The 24,954-nt window shown below is 34.8% G+C and overlaps 1 protein-coding gene across 1 annotated transcript in view; it reads left to right on the top strand.

The window, feature by feature from the left end:
- The window catches only part of THSD7B (thrombospondin type 1 domain containing 7B), a 733,321-nt gene that overhangs the window by 176,802 nt on the left and 531,565 nt on the right, over nucleotides 1-24,954 (top strand). The window contains exon 3 of the mRNA XM_059166739.1: nucleotides 23,447-23,692. Coding sequence (XP_059022722.1) covers nucleotides 23,447-23,692 — 246 coding nt within the window. The remainder of the gene's footprint in view (nucleotides 1-23,446; nucleotides 23,693-24,954) is intronic.

The raw sequence follows: 24,954 nt of genomic DNA on the forward strand, positions 1-24,954 counted from the left end.
TACATCTGTATTTTGGCGGTAAATACCTAGTAGTGCAATTGCTCCATTTTTCACTTTTAAGGAACTTCCATTCTGTTTTCCAGAGTGGCTGTACCAGTTTGCATTCCCACCAGCAGTGGGAGGGTTCCCCTTTCTCCACATCTAGGATGTGGATTTTAAAAATGCTTCTCCAGGGGCGCCTGGGTGGCTCAGTGGGTTAAGCCTCTGCCTTCAGCTCAGGTCATGATCCCAGTGTCCTGGGATCGAGCCCCACATCTGGCTCTCTGCTCAGCAGGGAGCCTGCTTCCCCCTCTCTCTCTGCCTGCCTCTCTGCCTACTTGTGACCTCTCTCTCTCTGTCAAATAAATAAATAAAATCTTTTTAAAAAAATGCTTCTCCAACTTCACAAGTTTTTCCTTCCCACTTAGGTAATACAAGAAGGATGCAGGGATCTGGATTTGGATATTTCCTTTCCCCAGGTCAGTTAGGCTCTGGTAAAATCCCAGTTGGTTAGGCTTTGGTAAACTAATTTCCTTTGAGGGTGGGCCATTTCAAGGTGAATTCTCTGGATATACTTCAGAATGGCTATTCTCATGATGGGATCATGAGAAGATTTTTCTTTTTCTTTTTTTTCCTTTTTTCTTCTTAAAATTAACATATGATGTATTATTTGTTTCAGGGGTTCAGGTCTGTGATTCATCAGACTTACACATTCACAGCACTCACTATAGTACATACCCTCCCCAGTGTCCATCACCCAGTCACCTCCTTTCTCCCACCCCCCTCCACTCCAGCAACTCTCAGTTTGTTTCCCGAGATTAAAAGTCTCTTATGGCTTGTCTCCTGGTTCATCTTGTTTCATTTTTCTCTCCCTTCCCCTATGACCCTTGTCTTGTTTCTCAAATTCCTCATAACAGTGAGATCATATGATAATTGTCTTTCTCTGATTGACTTTTTCCACGTCGCATAATACTCTCTAGTTCCATCCACATCATTAAGATTTTTCTTGATTGTGAGAACCTGGTCAGACTTATGGAGGTGAAACTCAGGAAAATAAGGGATTTCTAGTAGGAATGGGCCCTCCTGAAGTTTTTAATTGTAAAGCTCATCTACACTAACATCACCAGCAATTTGTTAATCACAGCTTAAGTTTTCCTACTCTGTAGTGGCTCCAGCAACATTTTCTGCTCCTGAAGTTCTTCCAGTAAGTTATGATTCTCCATATTCACCTGTTTGTCTTTCCACTTTTTGGGACAGTTATCTGTCCCATGACTAAATCCTCTGATGAATTGAAGAAAAGTTGTTGATTTTCAGTTTAGCTTTTTTTTTTTCTCGTTTTGGTGACAGCAATGACACCTTTTAAGCTGCTTAGATGATGGAATGGAAACCAGAAGTTGCCATGTTCTCTTTTGAATTCCAGGCAGCATATTGAATGAAAACAACCTTTTATCTTTTAACATTATGTCATGAAATTTATACTATTTATTTCATTGAGTCATCAAAGAATTATGAAATGGCTCACATGCTATCATAAAATATTTAGTTATTAGGAAAATGTGTTAAGTGGCAATATTTCTGTTTCTCTGTTTTCTACCACAATGAACAGAAGCATTGCCCTTGACATCTTTGAGGTCACATTGTTGTCAATGTCGTCTAATTTTTATCTAACTTCATGAATTATAGTCTTCCAGATTTTTACTAAACCATTTCAAATCTCCACTTCTTTTCCTTCTTTGTGGATCTGATACATTCAGGAAAACACTGTTATCTTTGTGTCTGTTAACTTCTCCAAGTTTCCCTTAATCAGTAAAAATTGTCCGAAATTATGGATCCCTTTTATGCAAAACTTATATCTACCTTTACATTGTCTTCCTCTCAGTGGTTTCGTAGAGACTGTAGGGACAAGTGGCATTTTTTTCCCCTTGTTTTGATTTTAGTAATGGCTGGTTGTCATATCATTTAGAACAGGATACTTCCATAATGCATGCTTCTGCTTGTGCCTTGCTGGAAAGTCACTTTCACAATCTGGGACACCATGGAGGTTTAATTAATGCCCTTTACTAGTTCTCTCATTGATTACTGTTAATGTTTGATAATCACCTCAAGCAATTTTCCCTTCACACTTATGTTTGCAGTGTGGTGGGCAATTGTGTTACTCTTGGTGCCACTCTGCTCCCTCATCATTGATTTGCCTATTGGGTTTAAAGATCTTTTGTTCTTAATTGTCTCATTGAATATCCTTTTTTTTTTCTCTCTTTTATTTTGATGGGAGTTTCTCTGTGGTTCTATTATTATGTTTTTAAATAGCTGTCTTATAGCCTGTTCATTTTTTTTTTTTTCGGATATCAGTGATGATGTTATTGAACCTTTATAGTACCTAACTTAGTGAAATAAAATGTCTTCTTTATTCAGTGTTTGGTTTTGTTTTACTTTGTTTCTTTTTCTGTTAAAGTGGAAGTGCATGAGTGAAGAAATCTGAGTTTGAGTAAGCAGTCTGTTTATATGAGTAAAAAAAGAGTGATATATATTTATTATTTTGGTGAATAAAATTCAAATAAGTGGGTTTTACTTTTATTTTAATATAAAGGAACTGTTGACATGGGCAAACTTTTAAGAGCTGTGATCATTTGGTACATGTTAAACATACTTAAATTCTCAGGCTGCTATTCTTAAAAATATACTCTGTGACTTCCCTTGAAAAGAGTTCCGAAAAGGTAATAAATTTTGACTATAAAAAGAATCCTATCACTAAAACTCAAATTGTATTGTTACTTTTGCTTTTGTTTTTTTATCCCTACTACCAGAGTAGATTTAGAAAGAAATTTTCTATTCCTATCCCTTTTAAAACATAAATAAATGCTGACCCTGAATATAAAATTATTTTCATAATTTGGTTTTTGAAAGTGGCAGAGAATATTTTTTTGCTTTTGTTGTGTTGGCAGGGATGAAGAGAGACTTTCTTTCCTGTTTTTTCTTTTCAGTTTACTTTCAGTTTTAGATTTAGTTTTCCTCTTGTCATCTGTATTGATTTAATTTTATTTTAAAAATATATTGAACATTAACATCGTTCTGAAATCAAAAGTATACATACAGTTACTGGGAGGAGCGTTACTCCCTCTCCTATGTTTTTATCCTGTCTCCTTTGTTTTGTAGATAATCAGTGTTCTTGTTTTCTAGTTTATCCTTCTGTATTTCTTTCTTTCTTTTTTTTTTTTTTAAGATTTTATTTATTTATTTGAAAGAGACAGAGTGAGAGAGAGCGTGAGAGGGAAGGTCAGAGGGAGAAACACTCCCCATGGAGCTGGGAGCCTGATGGGGGACTTGATCCCAGCACTCTGGGATTATGCCCTGAACTAAAGACAGTCGCTTAACTGACTGAGCCACCCAGGTGTCCCCCTTCTGTATTTCTTTATGTTTTGTCATTTTCATTTCTTTCTTTTAGAGTAGCATGCTATATATATAATCTCTTTTGCATTGTCACCTAATATTATTTTCTATAAGTTGCCCCATATCAGTTATTCAAGATCTTCCTCACTTTTTTTTTTTTTTTTTGGTAGTTGTATACTGCTTCATTGAATGTGTACACTGTAGCTTCTTTGAACAGATTCCTGTGCTTAGACATGTAGGTTTCTAATAGTAGGCAGTTACAGTTAATTCCCCAATGAATAAATTTTTGCTCCTATATTTTGATATTGGTGGAGTTTTTCCTTCTGGATAAATTCCTAAAAGTATGATTGCTGGGAAAAGGATAAATATATATGTTTGCTTAGATATTGCTACATTCTTTATGGGAGTGATGCCATCTTCCATTACCATCAACAAACATACAAAGAGAACATATGTCAAGTTTTTTTAAACTTTTTCCTAATCTGAAATGTGAGAAACTTTATTGTAATAAGATTTTAATTTGCATTTCTCTTACTGTTTGTGAATTTGAGTATTTACCTTTATACTTAAGGGCGATATTTATAGATCATTTTGTGACTTGTCTGTGTTGCTTGCCCATATTTCTACAGGCAGTTTTATCTCCGCTTTTATTTTTTCATGTTTGTAATTAGAGATATTAAGCCTGTATCTGTAATGTATGTTCTTACATTATTTTTTCAATTGGCAGTCTGTATTTTGACTTTGTTTAAGGTGTTTTTTGTCATGCAAAAGTTTAAAGAGTTTTTATATAATCAAATTGATAACTATATTGCATTTGGAATTTCAGTCATAATTAGAAAAGCTTTTCCATGCCCAGTTTAAATGTACGTATGATTTCTCTTACAGCAAGTATAATTTTATTTTTTAAATTTGAATCTTGGATCAAAGTGTGTTCTTGTGTATAATGTGGGTAATGGATCTAATTCTTTTCTTTTTTGAAGTCTTTCCAGTACCTGTTCCATTCATAAAAGACTCTCTCTTTGACCCTGCAATTGAGAGAATATCTTTGTCAGATATTCCCTTTCTATGTGCAGTTGAATCTCTTATGGGGATCATATTCTATTTTAGTTGTCTATTTATTATTTATTTATTTGAGAGAGAGTGTGAGCAAGACTGAGAGAACACAGTAGCAGAGGAAGAGGGAGAGGGAGAGAAGCAGACTCCCCGCTGAGCACGGAGCCTGAAGCTGGACTCAGTTCCAGGACCCTGAGATTATGACCTGAGCTGAAGACAGATGCTTAATCGACTGAGCCACCCAGGCACCCCTTAGCTGTCTATTTATGAGCTAGTCTCTGACTGTTTTAATTAGAGAGGCTTTGCCAGTATAATTCAGTATCTGCTAGGGCTAGTCCCTTCTCATAACTGTTTTTTTTCTGTATTTCATAACTGTTGCTTACAAAATTTATGATCAGCTTGTCCAGCTCAATAACATAAGCTCATTAGAATTTTGTGATTAAATAAAACTTAAAAGTTAGCTTAGAAAGAAATAACACCTGGGTATCGAGACATCCAAACAAAAAACAAGGGCTATGTTTTCATTTATTTCAAGTCTATTTATGTGTCTATTAGAGGTGTTTTCTAATTTTATTTGTAGGGATCTTAAACATTTCTTCAATTGTTTCCCTAAGTTAAGTTTTATACTTTTGTTGGTTTTATAGATGGTTTTTGTTTTTCATCCATTATCTTCTTTAAGTGGTTAACACAAAATGCTATGGACACATGTATGTTACTTTTATAACTTGGAGCTTGCTGATTTCTTTTATTAGATGAGTCATTTTTTATCATTTATCTTCTGGTGATTTTCAAATATAAAGTTATGTTATCAGCAAATAGAGATAGTTTTGTATATATTTTTTCTCATTCTCATGCCTTTGTTTTCTCTGGTTTAATGTACGAATACAGAAAAATCTTAAATAGTCGTGAAGATAGTTCATATTCTTAACTTTCTTAACTCTCATTGATAGTGCCTCCAGGATTTCCCCATTAAGTAAGACTTTGTTTTTAGGATTGAGGCATTGATCAGTTTTCTATTACCACTGTAACAAATTATCATGCACTTTGTGGCTTAAAACAACACATTTATTACTTTGCCATTATGGCAGTCAGAAGTCTGGAATGGATCTCACTGGAATGGAGTCAGGCCCTCAGCAGGCTTCATTTATTCCAGACACTAGCAAGAAGTTTCCTTGCTTTTTCAGCTTAGCAAGATGGCTTGAGTTCTTTGGCTGGAAGTGTAGTTTCATCAGATCTTTTTCTGAGAATTCTCTGAACCTTACCCCTGCATCTCTCTTTTATTTTTATGGAAACTTGTTTGTACTTTGGGTCCACCAGGCTAATCCAGCATAATCTCCCCATCTTGAAATCCTTATCAGCAAAGTATCTCTGGTCATTTAAGGGAACATATGCACAGGTTCCCGGGGACTAAGGCATGAACTTCTTTGTGGGGAGAGGCATGTTCCACCTGTCACAAGAGGAGCACATGCACATGTGTGTGTGTATTCAATCATATTAAGGAAATAGCCATCCTTTCCTGTTTTTTGTTAAGAGTTTGTATTAGAATGGGTATTAAATTGTGTTGAAGGCCTTTTTTAGGTCTGTCTTCTTATTTTATTATTATTAGTATTTTTATTATGTTAGTCACCATACAGTACGTCCTTAGTCTTTGATGCAGTGTTCATGATTCATTGTTTGCCTATAACACTCAGTGCTCCATGCAATACGTGCCCTCCTTAATACCTACCACCAGGCTTACCCATCCCCCCACCCTTCTGCCCTCAAAAATCCTCAGTTGTTTCTCAGAGTCCACAGTCTCTCATGGTTCATCTCACCCTCCAATTCCCCCCCCTTCCATTTTTCTCTCCTGTCTCCTAATGTCCTCCATGCTATTCCCTATGTTCCACAAATAAGTGAAACCATATGATAATTGACTTTCTCTGCTTGACTTATTTCACTCAGCATAATCTCTTCCAGTCCCGTCCACGTTGATACAAAAGTTGCGTATTCATCCTTTCTTTTTTTTTTTTTCTTTTTTTAAAGATTTTATTTATTTATTTGACAGACAGAGATCACAAGTAGGCAGAGAGGCAGGCAGAGAGAGAGGAGGAAGCAGGCTCCCCATGGAGCAGAGAGCCCGATGTGGGGCTCGATTCCAGGACCCTGGGATCATGACCTGAGCCAAAGGCAGAGGCTTTAACCCACTGAGCCACCCAGGCGCCCTGGGTATTCATCCTTTCTGATGGAGGCATAATACTCCATTGTATATGGACCACATCTTCTTCATCAGTTCCTCTGTTGAAGGGCATCTCGGCTCTTTCCTCAGTTTGGCTATTGTGGCCATTGCTGCTATGAACATTGGGGTGCACATGGCCCTTCTTTTCACTGCGTCTGTATCTTTGGGGTAAATTCCCAGTAGTGCAATTGCTGGGTCATAGGGTAGCTCTATTTTTAAAATTTTGAGGAACTTCCACACTGTTTTCCAAAGTGGCTGCACCAACTTGCATTCCTACTAACAAGGGAAGAGGGTTCCTCTTTCTCCACATCCTCTCCAACATTTGTTGTTTCTTGTTTGGTTAATTTTGGCCACTCTAACTGTTTTAAGGTGGTATCTCTATGATGATTTGAATTTCCCTGATGGCTAGTGATGGTGAATATTTTTCATAGGTTAGCCGTCTGTATGTAGGCCTATCTTTAAAGATAAACATATAAACACAAGATTTTTTCTTTGTATCTACTAAGTGTGAATTATACCCATATATTTTCCAATATTGAGCTATTTTGCATTTGTAACACATACTTCACTTTGTGGTTTTCTTCTTTTTGCTCTGTATACCAAGTTGAGATATTATAATGTTTATTTCATAGCTGTAATATAGAAGTTTCCTTTCATTTTCTCTTTTAAAATTTTTAAAAAAGATTTTATTTATCTATTTGACAGAGAGATAGAGAGCAAGCAGAGGTAGAAGAGAGCAGCAGGCAGAGGCAGAGGGAGAAGCAGGCTCTCTGCTGAGCAGGGAGCCCGATGCTGGACTCAATCCCAGGACTCTGGGATCATGACCTGAGCCAAAAGAAGCCGCATAACTAACTGAGCCACCCAGGAGCCCCTCCCTTCATTTTCTATGTTCTAAATAATTTATGTAGTTTTGAGACTCTCTGGTCACTAAAGGTGTGGTAGGATTTCTTTGTAAAAACAGCTAGACCTGATACTTTATTGTATTATTTCTTTGAAAATTGTCTCTGTTTTTTTCTGTAGACATGGTCTGTTCAAAGTGGGAATAGTTTTGATAGATTATATTTTTAAGATAAATGACCCATTTCCTCCAGATTTTCAAACTTATTTGCATAGACATATTATCTGTATGGGATTATTTACCATGTGTCATTTTTGATATTTATATATCTGTCCTTTCTCTGTTCAGTTATTCTTTAATATAGTGGTTTGTCTTCTGGTTATTTTTTAAACAAAATAAGATTTTGGATTATGAATTTGATCGACTGTTATTATGTTCGTTTATTTTGACATTGTTTTCATTATTAACTTCCTCATGCTTCCTTTACATTTATTTCCAGTCTTTTTCTAAGAAAGGATTTTGGATAGGGTTTTTAATAAATTTATGTTAATAATTGTGGTATTTTTATTTTATAGAAACTCTGCTATTTTCTTTGTGTTATAAACTATAAGTGATCTTTATAAATGGTCTCTGCACTTAAAATGATTTATCCTCTATTATTGGTGTGACTATATATGTACCTTATTAATTATATACTTTAGGTGTTTCAATATCTCATTTTTTGTCCGCTTGTCTTCACTTAGACTGAACAATTGTTAAATTCCCTATTATTAGCGTTCTGGTTTTTCTTGCATCTTCTATTTTTTCTATGCACAATTGCTTGTATTTTGCACATAGATATTAAAAACCGTTATAACTTCATTGTGGAATGTAGCTTTAACTTTATAATGTATCCTTATTTGACTCTTCTCATCATTTTTGGCTAATTTTACTTTATCTGATGTGAGGAATGCAACACTTGCATTCTTACTGTTTTCATTTGCCTATTACATCTTCATCTATCCCCTTATTTTTAGCCTTTTTGAATGACCACATTTTAATTATGTCTAATTTTCACCATCAGCATGGAATTAGGTTTCAATTTTTGAGTCAATGTAAAAATTAAATGTCTTATAACAGATGAATTAACCTTCACATTCATTGATAAGACTGTTGACAGGACTGGTCTCAAGTCCATCATCTTATATTGAATTATAGTGTATATCATCCATATTTACTATATGTCTTTATTTGGAGTACACTTTTTGCTTCTAAATCTAGTTTTGGTATTTAGGTATGCTTTTATTTTTATTTTAGAGACTACCTTTATATCAATTCTTCTTATAGTGCCTTTTCCTCCCTTTTATGTAACCTAATCTATTACTATGTGTTATGTTAGTTTTAAATGACTTTTAGTTCTTACCTGTGATCTTATCTAGTTTCCCATTTTTCTCTTTCTTATGATTCCATATGTTAGGTGAATTCTTTCTATTTTGCAGAACCAATGGTTTGTTTATTATTCTTTTACCCATGATTTCACCCTCATTGTAGTCTTAATTTTACAGTTATATATATGAAATGCTTATGTTCAGTTCTTTAGCCAACTTGTCTTTGGTGGGATGCATTTCAACATGCAGTAGATGACTATGCAAAGTCACAGTACAAAGTACTTCCTTAATTTGGCACTTTAAAAACTCTTTGAAGGTTAATTTAGCAGGATACAATATTTTTGATTCCCATTTTCTCTTTACCTTTCTTGAAAATTCACTGAGGCCTTGATCTGTATGTTGCTTCCAAGAAGTCTGCTGCCAGTTTATTTTTTATTTTTTATTTTTGGCATTTGTTAGTTAATTCATCTTTTTGTCAGATTACTTTTCTTTATCTTGAAAATCTTATAGTTTCACTAATTTATGTCTCAGGGTTGATTGTTCTGGGTCAGATTTCCACCAGTATCTGCTGGGTCCTTTCAATATATAGGTTCTGGTCTTTTTTAATTTTTGGAACATGTTTTTAAAATTATACTTTTAAACAGGGATTTGTTCTATAATATTTTTTCCCCAGGAACATCTAATGTGCCTATTTTCTGCTTCCCTTTTTTATTCCACTTTCTTGGATCCACTTTACTTCTTTCTTTATCTCATCTTATTTCTCTTTTTTTTTTCCCCCTAGTTTTTTTCAGCACCCTGTATTTTGTGTTTATTTGAGTCTCTTCTTTCTTGGGCATCTATGATTTAGTGTTCATTTTTTGAAATGATCTTTTCTTCTTTAATTTTTTTTCTGGAGTTCAGTAAATTCTTTTTTTTTTTTTTTTAAGATTTTATTTATTTATTTGAGAGAGAGACAGTGAGAGAGAGCATGAGCGAGGAGAAAATCAGAGGGAGAAGCAGACTCCCCATGGAGCTGGGAGCCCGATGTGGGACTCGATCCTGGTACTCCAGGATCATGACCTGAGCAGAAGGCAGTTGTCCAACCAACTGAGCCACCCAGGCGTCCCAGTAAATTCTTATTTTATCTTATTTCTTTCTCTTCTTCTTCTTCTTTTTTTTTTTTCTTTGTCCATTATGGTCTTAGCATTTGTATTTTTCATTCAAGGTAGGTTTTAAAAATATATCCACATGTTTATTCGAGGATATTTACTACAATTTCATGTATTGTGTTACGGTATTTTCTCAGCTTCTTGTGTAGAGGAGACTTCTCACCAGCAGAAATTCTTTCACATTTTCTGATTTTTCTTTATGGTTTTGAATGGATATAGTCTGCTTTCTTTCTGTTCTTATTCATTTCTTGAAAACAGCGTTTATTTTAAAAACATCCTTTTCTGTCAGTTTTGCCCTCTTTTGTGAAGTTCCATTTACCATGTTGCCAGAAGTAGTGTGTGTCGGGGGGGTTACTGGTATGTCTTGTTTCACCTTTGTTTCTACTGGATCCTTTATTTCTGCCCTCTATTTCCTTCCTTCCCTTTATGCCTCAACTCTAAGTCCTACAAGCCATTTTCTCCCTCTGGGATTCTCCCCCAGGAATGCTTCTCCAAACTGCCACTTCCAGGGCCACACACTTTCAGGGCCTTTCTCTGCATCTATATCTGAACTACCAAGTTCTGACCTGTGTTCTGTATTTTGAACTTACTAGTAAACTTTCTTCTGGAAATGATTTGTCAGTCCTTCATCTACGAGTTTCACTCCTCTTAGTCTTTTCCATGGAATCTCTGGAGATGCACCATCTCCCCACTTTCCTTAACCAGTAGGTTGTATTTATTAAGTGATCATTGAAGTAATCTGTTAGAACTTTTCTACTTACATATAATTTGAAGCCTCTGTGTGTGTGTGTATGTGTGTGTTGTGTGTGTGTTCATATTCTATGTATCTAGCAATGGTGAACACAAGGGTCATGTGTGGTTTGATTTTTCTTGTTATTGATAATTTTTTGTTGCAATAGCAGTGGGAGAAATTCAGCATCAGGCAACCGCCAATGCTCTCCAAACCTGGAAGTCATGATAGGCACTTTTTTTTTCAATGCATTGCCAGATCTTATAAATTTGAGTTGGAAACCAGAAGAATTCTCACATGGATTACCTGTAATCATAATTCTCCCCTAAAAGACATGGGTTTAGTTTTAATTTTGACCATTCTAATACTTTTCTTTGTACCCATTAGGAAAAAAAAAGAAGCATCAACTTACTTCTCTGTAAAATGAGTGTAATGGCTAAGTTTTTTTAGGTCATTGCTGATAATTGCTTTTATCTCTGTTTATACACATGTCTGTAAGTGTGTACTAACATACCATTCTTAGTATTCTAAGAAATTTGGAGAAAATAAAAACCATTTTATTCTGGGACTTGCACATATTAAATCTATGTTGAGTTATGTTTTCCAGTAACAGGAAATGACCGCAGTACTAAAAACATTCCATTTCAATATAATATCACTCTCAAGGATATTCCTTCTACAAATTTCATACCTGTGTGCTTATCTTTATGTTTATAGCACAATTTCTTCAACTCACCCAAGCAATTGAACAACTTATTTAAAATCTCACATTGTTATCTTAGTATTAGTGTATGACGTTAATTTTATAACCTATTGAAAAATTTAAAATCATATAAATAAAAATTAGAAATTAAGAGGAAACTTTTTAGGTCAGAGAGGGAATGGGATAACATATTCAAAATATTAAAAGCACAAAAGATGTCAACTAAGAATTCTATACCTATTGAAGCTGTTCTTCAGAAATGAAGGAGAGATAAACATTTTCTCATACAAACAAGAGCTGAGGGATTTTATTACCACCAAATCTGCCTTATAAGAATTGCTAAGGAGAATTCTTTGAGCAGAAGTAAACAGAACTAATTATCATAAAAACATTTAAAAAAAAAAGAAGCAAAAACAAAAAAAAAAACAAAAAAATAAAAAATACCCCACAAAAAGCTCACTGGTAATGATAAATATATAGTCATAGAATGATTTTGCAATACGAGAACAGTGATGCATAACTCATTTGCAACTCTAGTTTAAAAGTTATAAAAAGAACGTAGCAAAAATAGTGACTACAGTAATCTCTTATTAGTTACTCAGTATCAAAAAAATATAGATTATGATATCAATAACCTAAAATGGAAAGAGGTGAAGAAGGAAGAGTAAAATTCATTAATTATATTAAAGTTATCAGTTTTAAAAAGAGGATGCTGTAAATTTAAGTACTTTATGTAAGTTCTTTCAGCCCCGAAGGAAAATTCTCTAGTAATTATAGAAAAGAACTTGATGAAGACAAAGCATATTGACCAAAAGACATCAAAACACATACAAAAAAGACAGCGAATAAGAAATAAGGAACATTGAATCTACAAAGCAACAGAAAGCAATTAACAAAATAACAGCAATAAGTCTTTACTTAACAATAGTTACTTTAAATGTAAGACATATAGAGTGGCAAAATGGATAAAAAAAAAACAAGATCAATGAAAAGCTACCCAGAAGAGACTCACTTTAGCCCTAATGATACATAGACTGAGAGTGAAGGGATGGAAAAAGATATTTCAAGCAAATGGCAATCAAAAAAAAAGGGGGGGGGTAACTTAAATCAGAAAAAAAGTAGACTTTAAACTAAAAATGGTAAAAAGAGACAAAGAACGGGCGCCTGGGTGGCTCAGTTCTTAAGCTGTTGAGCCTTTGGCTCAGGTCATGATCCCAGGGTCCTGGGACTGAGTCCCACGTGGGGCTCCCTGCTTAGCGGGAAGCCTGCTTCTCCCTCTCCCACTCCCCCTGCTGTGTTCCCCCTCTCACTGTCTTTCTTTCTGTCAAATAAATAAAATCTTTAAAAAAGAGAGAGAGAGATAAAAAGGTCATTATATAATAATAATTGGGTTAATACATCAAGGAGATACAACAATGATAAATATTGAGTGTGTCCAGTATTGGAGCACCTAAGTATATAAAGCACACACTAACAGAGCTAAAAGGAGGAATAAACAGTAATTGTTACGAACTTTAATATCCCTCTGTCAACAAAGTATAAATCATCCAGACAGAGAATCAATAAAGAAACAGCAGATTTGAGCTGCATTATAGACCAAATAGACTTAACAGTTACACCAGAGCATTCTATCCAACAACAGCAGAATATACATTGTTTTCAAATAAACATTGAACATTTTGTAGGATTTTATAGAGCATGTGTTAGGCCACAAAATAAGTCTTAGAAAATTCAGGAAGACTGAAATCATACAAAGTATCTTTTCTAACCACAGTGGCAGGAAACTTGAAATTAGTAACAAGAAGAAAATTAGAAAATTCAGTAACACATGGAAATTTAAACAGCACTGTCCTGAACAACCAGTGGGTTGAAGAAGTGAAAGTGGAAATTAAAAAAAAAAATTTTTTTTCTTAAGGCAGACAAAAGAGGAAAAACAACATCCATAACCTATGGGATGCAGCAAAAGCAGTTCTAAGAGGGAAGTTTATAGCAGGATATGCCAGTATTAAGAAACAAAACATATCTTAAATTATCAATCTAACTGTACACTTTAAAGAACTTGGGAAAGGAGAACAAATAGTCCAAAGTTAGTGGAAATAATATACATTAGAATAGAAATAAATGAAATAGACAACAGAAAAACACTGGAAAAAAATTAATGAACATGGTTGGTTATTTGAAAAGATAAAATTGACAACCCCCCTAGATAGACTAACTAAGGAAAAAGGAGAAAAGTATTGAATTTAGAAAGTATAAATGAAAAAGATGTTACAACTGATACCAGAGACATTGAAAAGATCATGAGGGTCCACTAGGAATAGCTATAATCCAACAAACTGGACAACCTAGAAGAAATGGAAAAAATATTAGAAATATTCAACTTACTAAGACTAAATCTAGAAATAAACCAATTACTAGGGAAGAGATTTAGTGATTTTTAGTAAAATATCACAACATAATAAAGCCTAGGACTAGATGGCTTCACTGATGAACTTTACCACACATTTGAACAAAATCAACAGCATTCCTTCTTAAGCTCTTCCAAAAAATTGAAGAGGAAGGAGCCATCCCAAGCTCATTTTATAAGGCTAGCACTATCCTGATACCAAAACGAGGAAAGGACACTGCTAGAAAAGAAAACTATAGGTCAGTATCCTTAATGAATACTGATGCAAACATTCTCATGAAATACTAGCAACCTGAAATTAGCAACACTTTTAAAAGGATGGTGTGATGTTGATCAAGTGGGATTTATTTTAGGATGTAAACATGTTTTAATGCACCAATCAATGTGATACATCACATTAATGAAATGAAAAAAAGAATCATATGATCATCTCAATGGATGCAGAAAAAGCATTTGACAAAATTCAACATCTATTCATGATAAAAATTCTTAATAAATTAGGTATATAAGGAACATATCTCAATATAGTAAAGACATTATATGAAAAGTCCACAGCTAACATCTTACTCAATAATGAAAAGTTGAAAGCTTTTCCTCTAACATTAGGAACAAGACAAGGGTGCCTCTCTCATCACTTCTATTCAACACAGTATTAGTAGATCTAGCTAGAGTAATCAGCTAATGAAAAAAAAGTATCAGAATTAAAAGGAAGTAAAATTGTCTCTATTTGCTGATGACATGTTTTATATATAGAAAATCCTAAAGATTCAGACAAAAAAATCTGTTGGGTCAAATCAATGAATTCAGTAAAGTTGTAGGATACAAAATGAACATTCAAAAATCAGTAACATTTCTATACTTTAACAACACAATTTTTGAAAAAAAAAAGTCAATCCCATTTATAACAATGCCAAAACCAATAAAATGTTTAGGAATAAATTTAACTAAAGAGTTGAAAGATCTCTGTGCTGAAAACTATAAGACATTGATGGCAAATCAAAGAAGACACAAAAATTGTAAAGAAATTTCTGTTCATAGGTTAGAAGAATTAATATTGTTTAAATGTCAATACTACCAAAAGCCTTTTATAGATGATGCAATCCCTATCAGGATTCCAATGGCATTTTTTTACAGAAATGAGAAAAAAAATGACTAAAGTTTATATAGATCATAAAAGACCCCCAAGAGCCAAAGAAATCATGAGAAAGAAGAGAAAAGCAGGAAGCATCACACTTTTATATTTACAGCTATATTATAAAGCTATGGTCCTCGAAACAGTATGGTATTGGCATAAAAACAGGTAAATAGACCCATGAGACAGAGTTAAGGGCCCAGAAATTAACCCAAATATATATGACCAAGTAATATTTGACACTGGAGCTATGAATAGTCAATGGAGAAAAGACAGTTACTTCAAAAAGTAGTACGGGGATAATTGGATATTCGTATGTAACAGAATGAAACTGCATTGATATTTTACACCACTCACAAAAATGACCTTGAAATTGATTAAAGACTTAAATATAACATTTGAAACGATGAAAATCCTACAAGAAAACTGAAGAATTAAGCTCCTTGACATGGGTGTTGGTAATGATTTTTTAGATACAGCACCATAAGCACAAGAAACAAAATTTAAAAAATGGATAAGTGGGACTGTAGCAAATTAAAAAGTTCTGCGCACAGAAGAAACTAACTACAAAGTGAAAAGACAAATGACAGAAGGGGGAAAAGTGTTTGCAAACTGTATATCTGATAAGGGGTTAATCTCTAAAAATATAAAGAATTCACAGGGCTTAATACATACCTACATACCCCAATTGCAAAATGGGTAAATGACCTGAATAAACATTTCTACAAAGAAGATACTGAGAGGGCCACAGGTACACGAAAAGATGCTCAAAATCATTAGGGAAATGCAAATTAAAGCCACAGTGAGTATCACCTCACATGTGTTAGAATGGTTGTCATCAAAAAGATAAGAGATAACAAATGCTGGTATGGATGTGGAGAAAAGGGAACCCTTGTGCACTGTTGATGGGATTGTAACTTGGTATAGAAACTATGGAAAGCAGTGTGGAAGATTTAAAAAAATTAAAAATAGAACTAAAATATGATGTATCAATTCCACTTCTGAGAATATATCCAAAGGAAATGAAAACACTAAATTAAAACGGTATTTTCACCCTCATGTTCATATAGCAGCATATTTACAAGAACCATTCATGGACATAGCCTAAGTGGCCATCGATGGATTGGTTAAGAAATTGTGGATTGTGGTTGTGTGTGTATCTGTGTGTGTGTGTAAATATATATACGCAATATATATAATGTATAAGATATGTATAATTGCAACTATTCAGACACAAAAAATGAGGAAACCCTACTATTTGTGAAGACATGAATGGACCTTGAAGGCTTTATGCTAAGTGAAATAAGTCAGGCAGAAAAGATAAATACTATATGACCCACTTACATATGTAATCTTAAAACAAAACCTCAAAGAAAAAGAGATCACAGGGGCGCCTGGGTGGCTCAGTGGGTTAAAGCCTCTGCCTTCGGCTCAGGTCATGATTCCAGAGTCCTGGGATCCAGCCCTGCATCGGGCTCTCTGCTCAGCAGGGAGCCTGTCCCCCCCCCCCCCCCCTGCCTGCCACTCTGCCTACTGGAGATCTCTGTCTGTCGAGTAAATAAATAAATAAATCTACCAACCCCCCCCCCCCCAAAACCAAAATACTAAAAAAGAGATCAGATTTATGGTTACCTGAGGTGGAAGGTAAGAGAGAGGAAGAAATGGAGGAAGGTGGTCAAAAGATACCAGCTTCCAATTTTAAGATAAATAAGTACTAAGGATCAATGTACAGCAGGATGACTATAGCTAACACTGCTGTATGATATGTAAGGAAGTTAAGAGAGTAAATCCTAAGAGTTCTCAACACAAAGAGGAATTTTTTTTTTAATTTTTTTCTTTTCTTCTTCTGAGAAGATCAGCATTAGATAAATCTAATATGGTCATCATTTCGCAATAAGTAAATCATACCGTCATACTGTATGTTTTAAACTTACACAGTGATGTGTGTCAATTATTTTTCAATAAAACTGGAAAAAAGAAATTGAAAGACATTTAATAGCTTAATTTTATTTTTATTGAGGATCAGAAAGAAAATAGTTAAATAACTGAAGTATGGTCCTCTTAATTATATATTCTAACCTAATATAAATACAATTTTTGTTAAACAAGACATCATTTACCTCAGATTAATTTGGCCAAGTAAGGAGGTTATAGGAAAAAGGTAAACTCATAATCTTCCAGCTAAAATTTCTCAGTAATGCTTAGTATTCTTTCTTAGTAATTTTACAGTCTTATATTTTCAAATTTGTCTTCCAGACATTTGAAACTCTGCTTATTTGAACGTCTTTTCTTGCTGAATTTTATATTGTCATAGGCAGCTGACATTTTAGTCTGGTTTCTAAAGTGTCCAGGAATTTTATGTAAGACCAGCTAGGTGCCTATTTTTTCTTCATCAGGCTATAATTCTTATTTTCTTTTCAGATATCCCATTTAGTTTGACTGGTGGCAGAAAAATGCCACTAGTTTAGAGTCAAAAATCACTAAAATTGATGGCATATATTCTATCTAATTTCCCAAATGTATTCTTTTTTTAAGAATTTTCTCAGTTTTAGTTTATTTCTCCTCATTTCTCCATTTACCTTTTATTCCCTCGTGTCATTTTCATAATGTGATCTTGCAGTCATTCTCTAAGTTAGAATCTGTAAGCTCTGGAAGCAACTGTTCCCTTGTTAGTCTGCTGTGATTTGGGTAAGCTGCTACCATATGGATAGCAGTGTTCTTGCTAAATAATTAGAATTACTGTGCTTCCAAATGGCCCAAGTTAGTTGCAGTTTCACTTCTATAAAAATAACTTTTAAACTATACAGCATATTTTGGAAGTATTAAATTCTATAAATAAATATTATATAATGTAGGATAAGATTAGTGGAAATGAAAATTGTTCTACAATTTAATACTTTACTCATACACGTTTAATGATGTCTAGTTGGTAGTTTTTCCAGGTGTAGGGTAGACTTGGCTCTTCAAGAATTTGTTAACTTACAGATTGGATCATTTTGTAGCTTTAACAAAGCTCTGTGTCAAATAACTTTTCAGGCTTCTTGTTAAATATGGCAAAACGAACATAATCATTTATCACTCCTGTATTCTAGAACCCCACTTAACTAACAGTAAAGGAATAAAAAAGACATAAACTCTCAAGGACAAATATAATAGGAACGGATATGACAGCTAAATAGAAATGTCAACAAATTTTGGGAGCTGGAAAGCAGATGGATGAGCAGTAATTTACCTAGCAGAGTGGAAAAAGCTGAAACCTCCCTTCCAGTTGGAAGATCTGCAAGAAGCAAATCCATTTATATGGCACAGATGTACGAGACACAAAGCTATGTGTTTATCACATTTTTGCCTCTTCCACAGCACATGGAAAGACATTTCACCGTCTTCTTTGCAGTTCTGTTGGACCTATTTGATTTGGCCAATGAAATGCAGACTGAAGTAATGTAAGCCACTTCTAGGCTAAAGTTATAAATCACTTTTGGCCATCCTCCTACTGTGTCTTTCCTTTCTAAAGGTGAACTTGGAAGCCATGTATTCTGGATGGTGAATATATAAGATGGGCACAGCTTGATCTTTACGTCTTCAGGCAGAGTACCTTCTAGGACAGTCTGCACTGAACTATATACAGAAGGAGAATGACCGGTTATTTTATCAAATCATTCAGATTATAGGATTTGCTCTCACACTATAGCCTATTTGATTCTGACTGATACAAGGTTCTTAGAAGACTTGACAGTTATTGACACTAAGTAACTCAGAATAGATGTCCTCACTAGGCCTAAAAGTTATTCCTTTACCTGTAGAATGTAGTGTAAGTGTGAAAATTATTCTGATTTGCAGATGGGTTGAAAATCTATGAGTAGTTTGTGAGAGGGCCCTGACAACTCCCTTCCTCCAGTCAGCTTTCATAGAACTAACAGCCAGGTCTCTACAAGGAAGCAAGAGATAAGGGAATTAGCACTCCTGGAAAAAGGTGAGCATCAGTCATTCTGCCATAATGGATAAGCAGTGTGAATGGCCAGTTCAGAGTAGGATGTCTGAATAGTCATTAAGGGTGTGAGATGAATATAAACCTCAATGTAAGCTCAAAAAACAAATGTACTTTCTTTGTATTGAAAAAAAAAAAAAAAAAAAAAAAAAAAACATCACCACCACCAAAACCAACCAACCAACCAAACAAACTCAAGCCTGATACACCTTTTGAACATGTAAGAAGGGAAAAATCTCACAATACCTAGTGCATTTGATGATATGATTATTTGTGGCCCAAATCAGGGCAAATATACTAAAGAAAATATTTTACACATGTGTAGTACAGAGACATATAAAACGAGGTTCAATATATAATCCCATGGATTTGCAAGAAATTAAACACAACCAAAAAGTATGCTAATGGGAAAATGAATAAATGAATTGCTAAGGACTCATATTGGAATATTACTAATAAAAATGAATGTACACTATCTGTGTTTATCAACATGGATAGATCTAAAAGTCATTAAGTAAGGAAAATAATTTCCAGAAATAATATGTTTAATAAAACATTTATGTAAAACTTTTAAGAACATGCAAGACAATGAATGCTATAGATATTTATGAACATATACACATTTAGTTAAAGTATAAAAACATTGTAGAGAATAATAATTTCAGGATAGTGGCTGTGTCTGGAGAAGAGAGCTAGAGATAGGATTATAAGTGACACAAGGACTTTACCTGAAATTGTAATTTTTTATTTTATTTAATGAAATCTGTCATAAATATTAACCTTTGCTAGTAAAGTCTAGGAGTATATATTATTCTACTTTTCTGAATATTTGAGATATCTTAATATTATTTTATTTTATTTCATTTTTTAAAAAGATTTTATTTATTTATTTGAGAGTGAGATAATGAAAGAGCACGAGAAGTGGCAGGGTCACAGGGAGAAGCAGACTCCCTGCTGAGCAGGGAGCCTGATCCGGGACTCTATCCTGGGACTCCAGGATCATGACCTGAGCGGAAGGCAGCCGCCCAACCAACTGAGTCACCCAGTTGGTGACTTATTATTTTAAAGCAGTAACTGAAATGTTGATGAAAGGAAGATACTTTTCTGTTGAGTTTTATCTTCTAAGAATTTCTGTCCTTATTTTCTAAATAAAGAGATTTCCCTACATTTCCAGAGGAAATAAGAATTACTATAGTAATTTTTTGTTTCAGTGATTTCCTTTACAGTGAATGCTTGTGAAGTAATTTACAAATGACAACGTGTTCTGTAAATGTCAAAGAGGTATAATTACCGTAGCATCTTTTTTTTTTTTAAAGCCAAATCCATACTATATGTTTGTTTTATTAAAAAGACACACCACCTTCTATGAAAGGACTGATTCCCTTTCAGTGTGTAGATAATGATATTTGTTATGGGCTTTAGTTTAGTAGATTTTTCTACTTATACTAAAAGTGACTACAACTATGTTGGGTGCGTGTGAGTAAATCACATTTTATTATAGTTTTTTCCTGCAGATAATGAAACTAAGCAGCCAAGAGAGACCAAGGTCATGCTATTGTACTGCGATGCAAAATTCAGGACCCAGATATTTCTTATTCACCACTTAGTGCTTGCCCACCTATTCCAGTAAAATGGAATCTCGAAGATCAAAGTAGTCCAGGTCCCTCTGTGGTATATTTTAAGACTTTTTTTTTTTTAAACTAAGAAGGCACATTTGTGAAAATAATGTTAAAAATAAGTGAATATATGATGAGTGGAACATATGCTCTTCCTAATTCCAAAAATTAGGAGCCCTTTTCAAAGATGTGACAGTCCCTGATTAATCCCTGCAATTCCTGGCAGGTCTTGTTATCCATTCTACTGAGCCAGTAGGAAGATGAGCAACAGAGAGTCAAAGCTGGTAAATGGAAAGAAGCAAACCACCACCTAACCTGTAGACAGAGAACTGCATACTGTGGGACCTTCTTTATAAAAGGGAGAGGAAAATCTGTCTTGGAAATTGAGACTTTTTTCCTAAAAACACACAAATTGAAAAACCCCATTAAATTCCGTATGGTGGTGCTAGGGCTGCCTTAACAAAGTATCACTGACTGGGTGGCTGACACACAATGGAAATTAGTTTTCTTACTGTTCTGGAGTCTGGAACGTCCGAGATCAGTTGGTTTCTTCTGAGCCCTCTCTGCTTGGCTTGTAGACAGCTATCTTCTCTCTCTGTCTTCACACAGGCTTCCTTCTGTGTGTGCTTATGTCCTAAGCTCTTCCTAGGACACCATTCATACTGGATTAGGGCCCATCCTGGTGAGCTCATTTTTACTTAATTACTTCTCTAAAGACTCTTCAAATATGCACGTATTCTGACGTACTGACAGTACTTCAATATATGAATTTGGAAGCCAGTAACAGTTCCTGAAGAGTGAAGACCTAGAATCTTCTTCATCAAGAGGTTTCCATCGTGTTACATAGCAAAAGAGATGATCCTCTTACTCTACATCCAACCATGTCCAGAAATAATATATTCTGACATAGATGGGGCATTTTCAAGAGAGGTTCTTCCTATTGTGTCTTCTCTCGAAGCTTCCAAAATTACATGGGAGTGAGTAATGGTAGTGAGGTCTGTTTTTCCTTTTTCATTCTGAAGGGAATAATGTGATCTAAATAGACTTTATGTACACACACACACACACACACACACACACCCGACCAAAGGTTCATCTTATGTTATTATGACTTCTGAAAACCACACAAATTCTCTGTGCCTTTATAAAGGATATCAATATGGAAATCTCACTATAATTTACATGAATTTGAGCATGTTTTATACTCTCCTGCCCCTCACCTTCTATAATCCATTTCTCTGTTGGTGGCTCCCTTATCAACATATTTTTGTTTATCAGAAACATGGAATCATTCTAATACATTTCTCTTTTTTAAACACATGTAGAAGAACCATTACCAAAGCCTGACTAAAGCTCATTACTCCACCAGTTTTCACAGGCCCACTTTTGGAAGTCAGTATTTGAACATATATTGACTTATATTCCTGTCAAAATTATTCTTTTCTTCCCCAAGATAATGGAGGACTTTCATAGAATAAGGCAATGGCTAACACCAAAAAAATGGGGAAAAAAAGGAATGCCAATTAATATGCGAAGCATTATCTTCTTATAGGAGTTTAATTGATTTTCCTCCACTTAAAATTGTTTAATGCTCAAGTAAATCTGAATTTGTTAGTCCATGATATGAAGTCTTTCCAGACTTACTTTTGAAGAACCCACACACCTAATATTTATCCACTTTCCTCTTTGAACTTTATGCTTTATAAATGGACAGATTTTTGACAGTTGACAAGTTGCCTTTTACTTACCCTGTTTGGTGTGCATATAAATGTTTAACCCCAGTTCTTGGTGGTTTGGGCTTCAGGGTAGGGTGGGGGTGGTGGACTTGATTTGTAACATTTGTTGTTTTCTGTTACGTAAATACTCCTGCCATGGCCAGTTTTAAGCTATCTGCATGAAATCAGCTAGCTTGCAAAATTCCTAAAAATTTATTAATTAGTTCTTGTGAAACAGTACATCTACTGCTTATAGAACACTGGTTTCCATCCTCACAAAATTTTATATTAAGGCTTCACATATGCTATTTCATTGACCTAAAATAGTCTTCCTTCTGTGCCAGAGAAGTTCCCATTTATCTTTAAAAGAAATGCAGCTCTAATGTCCTTCACTCTTAGAACCTCCCCCTCAGCCCTGCCCATCCCCCCAGCCTTCCTAAGTGGTCCATCACTTCCTCATCAACTTTCCCCCTCATCATTATAAATGCTTTTATGTTGAAATCATCAGATTATCCTATTATGATACCTTCTTATTTATGTTTCCTAATTAGATTGTTAGTATTAGATAGCACCTGCAAATGAGGAAACTGATGCTCAGAGCCTAACAGTGTGGGGAAAACATGATACCACAAGTTTATTTTTCTTTTTATTTATTTTTTGTTTTATTTTTTAATAGTTACCTGTATCTTTGACCGTAGACAAATGGTTTAGCCTTTCTGAGTCTATTTTCTGCAGATGGAGATAATAATATGTAAACACATGAGATTGTGGTGAGAAAGTGCCTGTGAGATGCAGCACAATGTGTGACACCTGGGAGCCTGTCAACAAACGGCAACTCTAGGTTATATCAGAGGTGAAGGCAAAGGAGAGGAGGCTCAGTTATTTCTGATAATGCTTCAGGCAAAGTTCAGGGTGGGCTCATCTTACACGTGTGTCTTGCTAGAGTGAAATAACTTCACAGTTTCAGATAAAATAAAGCATGCAATCTTAAAATGGATGTTCTTCTTTATTTTATCATGATGCCTCTAACATTTTTTTTAAAGTCCTTTTAAAAGTTCATATCAAATTTTAGGTTGTTTCTTTTTTTCCCCCTCATAACAGGCACTTCATAACATTGGTTGCATTTGTTTAATTTATGCCCTATGGTTTTTTGCTTCTGTTCTTTCAGCCTTTGCGTGCAAGACTCCTTCCCTTTGACTGTCCAGTCTTGCATCATGCCAAAAGATTGTGAAACCACTGAGTGGTCCTCCTGGAGCCCCTGCTCCAAGACGTGTCGTTCAGGAAGTCTCTCACCAGGATTTAGGAGCAGGCGCCGGAATGTGAAGCATGTTGCTATTGGGGGTGGAAAGGAGTGCCCTGAACTTCTCGAGAAAGAGGCCTGCATTGTTGAAGAACTCTTACAGCCATGTCCCAGGTATTGTGTGTTCTTTGACATGAGTATTCACTGTTCTGTTTGACCTCATTTTATGCGGGGTAGGGATGTTAACAATACTAACAGTAGCTGTTACTCATAATTGTTGAGCCTTTACTCAGTATCGACAGCCACACTAAGTAGTATGGCACAGTGGGTTAAGAGCATGGACTGTGTTGATTTCCTGGGCTCTAATCCTATTTCTGTGACTTTCTGAATTTGTGAATTTCTGCAAGTAACTTAAGTCTAGTGCCCTAGTTTACTCATCTACTAACAGTACGTACTTCATTCAACAGTTGGCACATGATTAATGCTTAGTAATCATTGCTTATTACCTGACATGTCACACCTGAATTTTATGATAACCTAAAAAGCTATTCATAACATCTTCATTTTGCAGATGAAACTGTTGATGCTTAAATAGTTTTTGAGGTTACATAGATAGTGGATGGCAACCCCCTGATTCTAATGCAGTTCTGTCTCGAAAGGTTACTGCAAGCTTATGGCCTCATTTCTAATACACAGTCCATAAGGGGCCAGAGGATTTGGGTAAAAATTTGACCTTGATTAGTAACTGTATTGCTTATATTTTGTCTGGTTATATGTATAGTCCTTGGTGAAGACCTCCAGTGTATTTTTCTCTGGATTGTTGGCTTATGGTGGCCAGGTTTGATAATGGCAGAAGTCATTTGGGACTACCTAACTATTCAGAAGACTTCTGGGAATAAATTAGTGGTAATTCCTGCTGGATGGCTGCCCTGAATTCTATCTGTTAAATATATAGCTATTTTAGATAGACCTTTTTTTTAGTTTCTTATAGTTTATAAGATTCAAGAATTCCTTTCCCAGTGAAAAGTAAAATGAGGAAAAAAAATACAGCTTCTTGCAGAAATTAACCAAATAATTAATTAAACTTAACAGGCATTGTTGATGGGCTTAGCTATTCCTTACATCTGAAATAATATGTCAAGGGTGGAGGAATCAAGAGGTAATTTCTTGTTGTCAGAATCTTAACCACTCACTTCCTCCACTTCACCATTGAAACCAGTGTAGACTCAACTCCTTATGTACTGACTGTTCATTTTTTACCACTATGACCCCTTAAAGTCATATCATTCCAGACCTCAAAAGAGAAGAGGTAGGTGTAGTTTATGATCCCATACAGATTAACTTGGTCTCACAGAATTCTCCCTAGTTGTGTTGAGTATGTGTCCATTCTTTAAAAATACTGATATTGAGGAAAGAATGAGACTGGAAATGACATA

This window comes from Mustela lutreola, chromosome 3 (assembly GCF_030435805.1).
Source record: "Mustela lutreola isolate mMusLut2 chromosome 3, mMusLut2.pri, whole genome shotgun sequence".
Lineage (NCBI taxonomy): Eukaryota > Metazoa > Chordata > Mammalia > Carnivora > Mustelidae > Mustela > Mustela lutreola.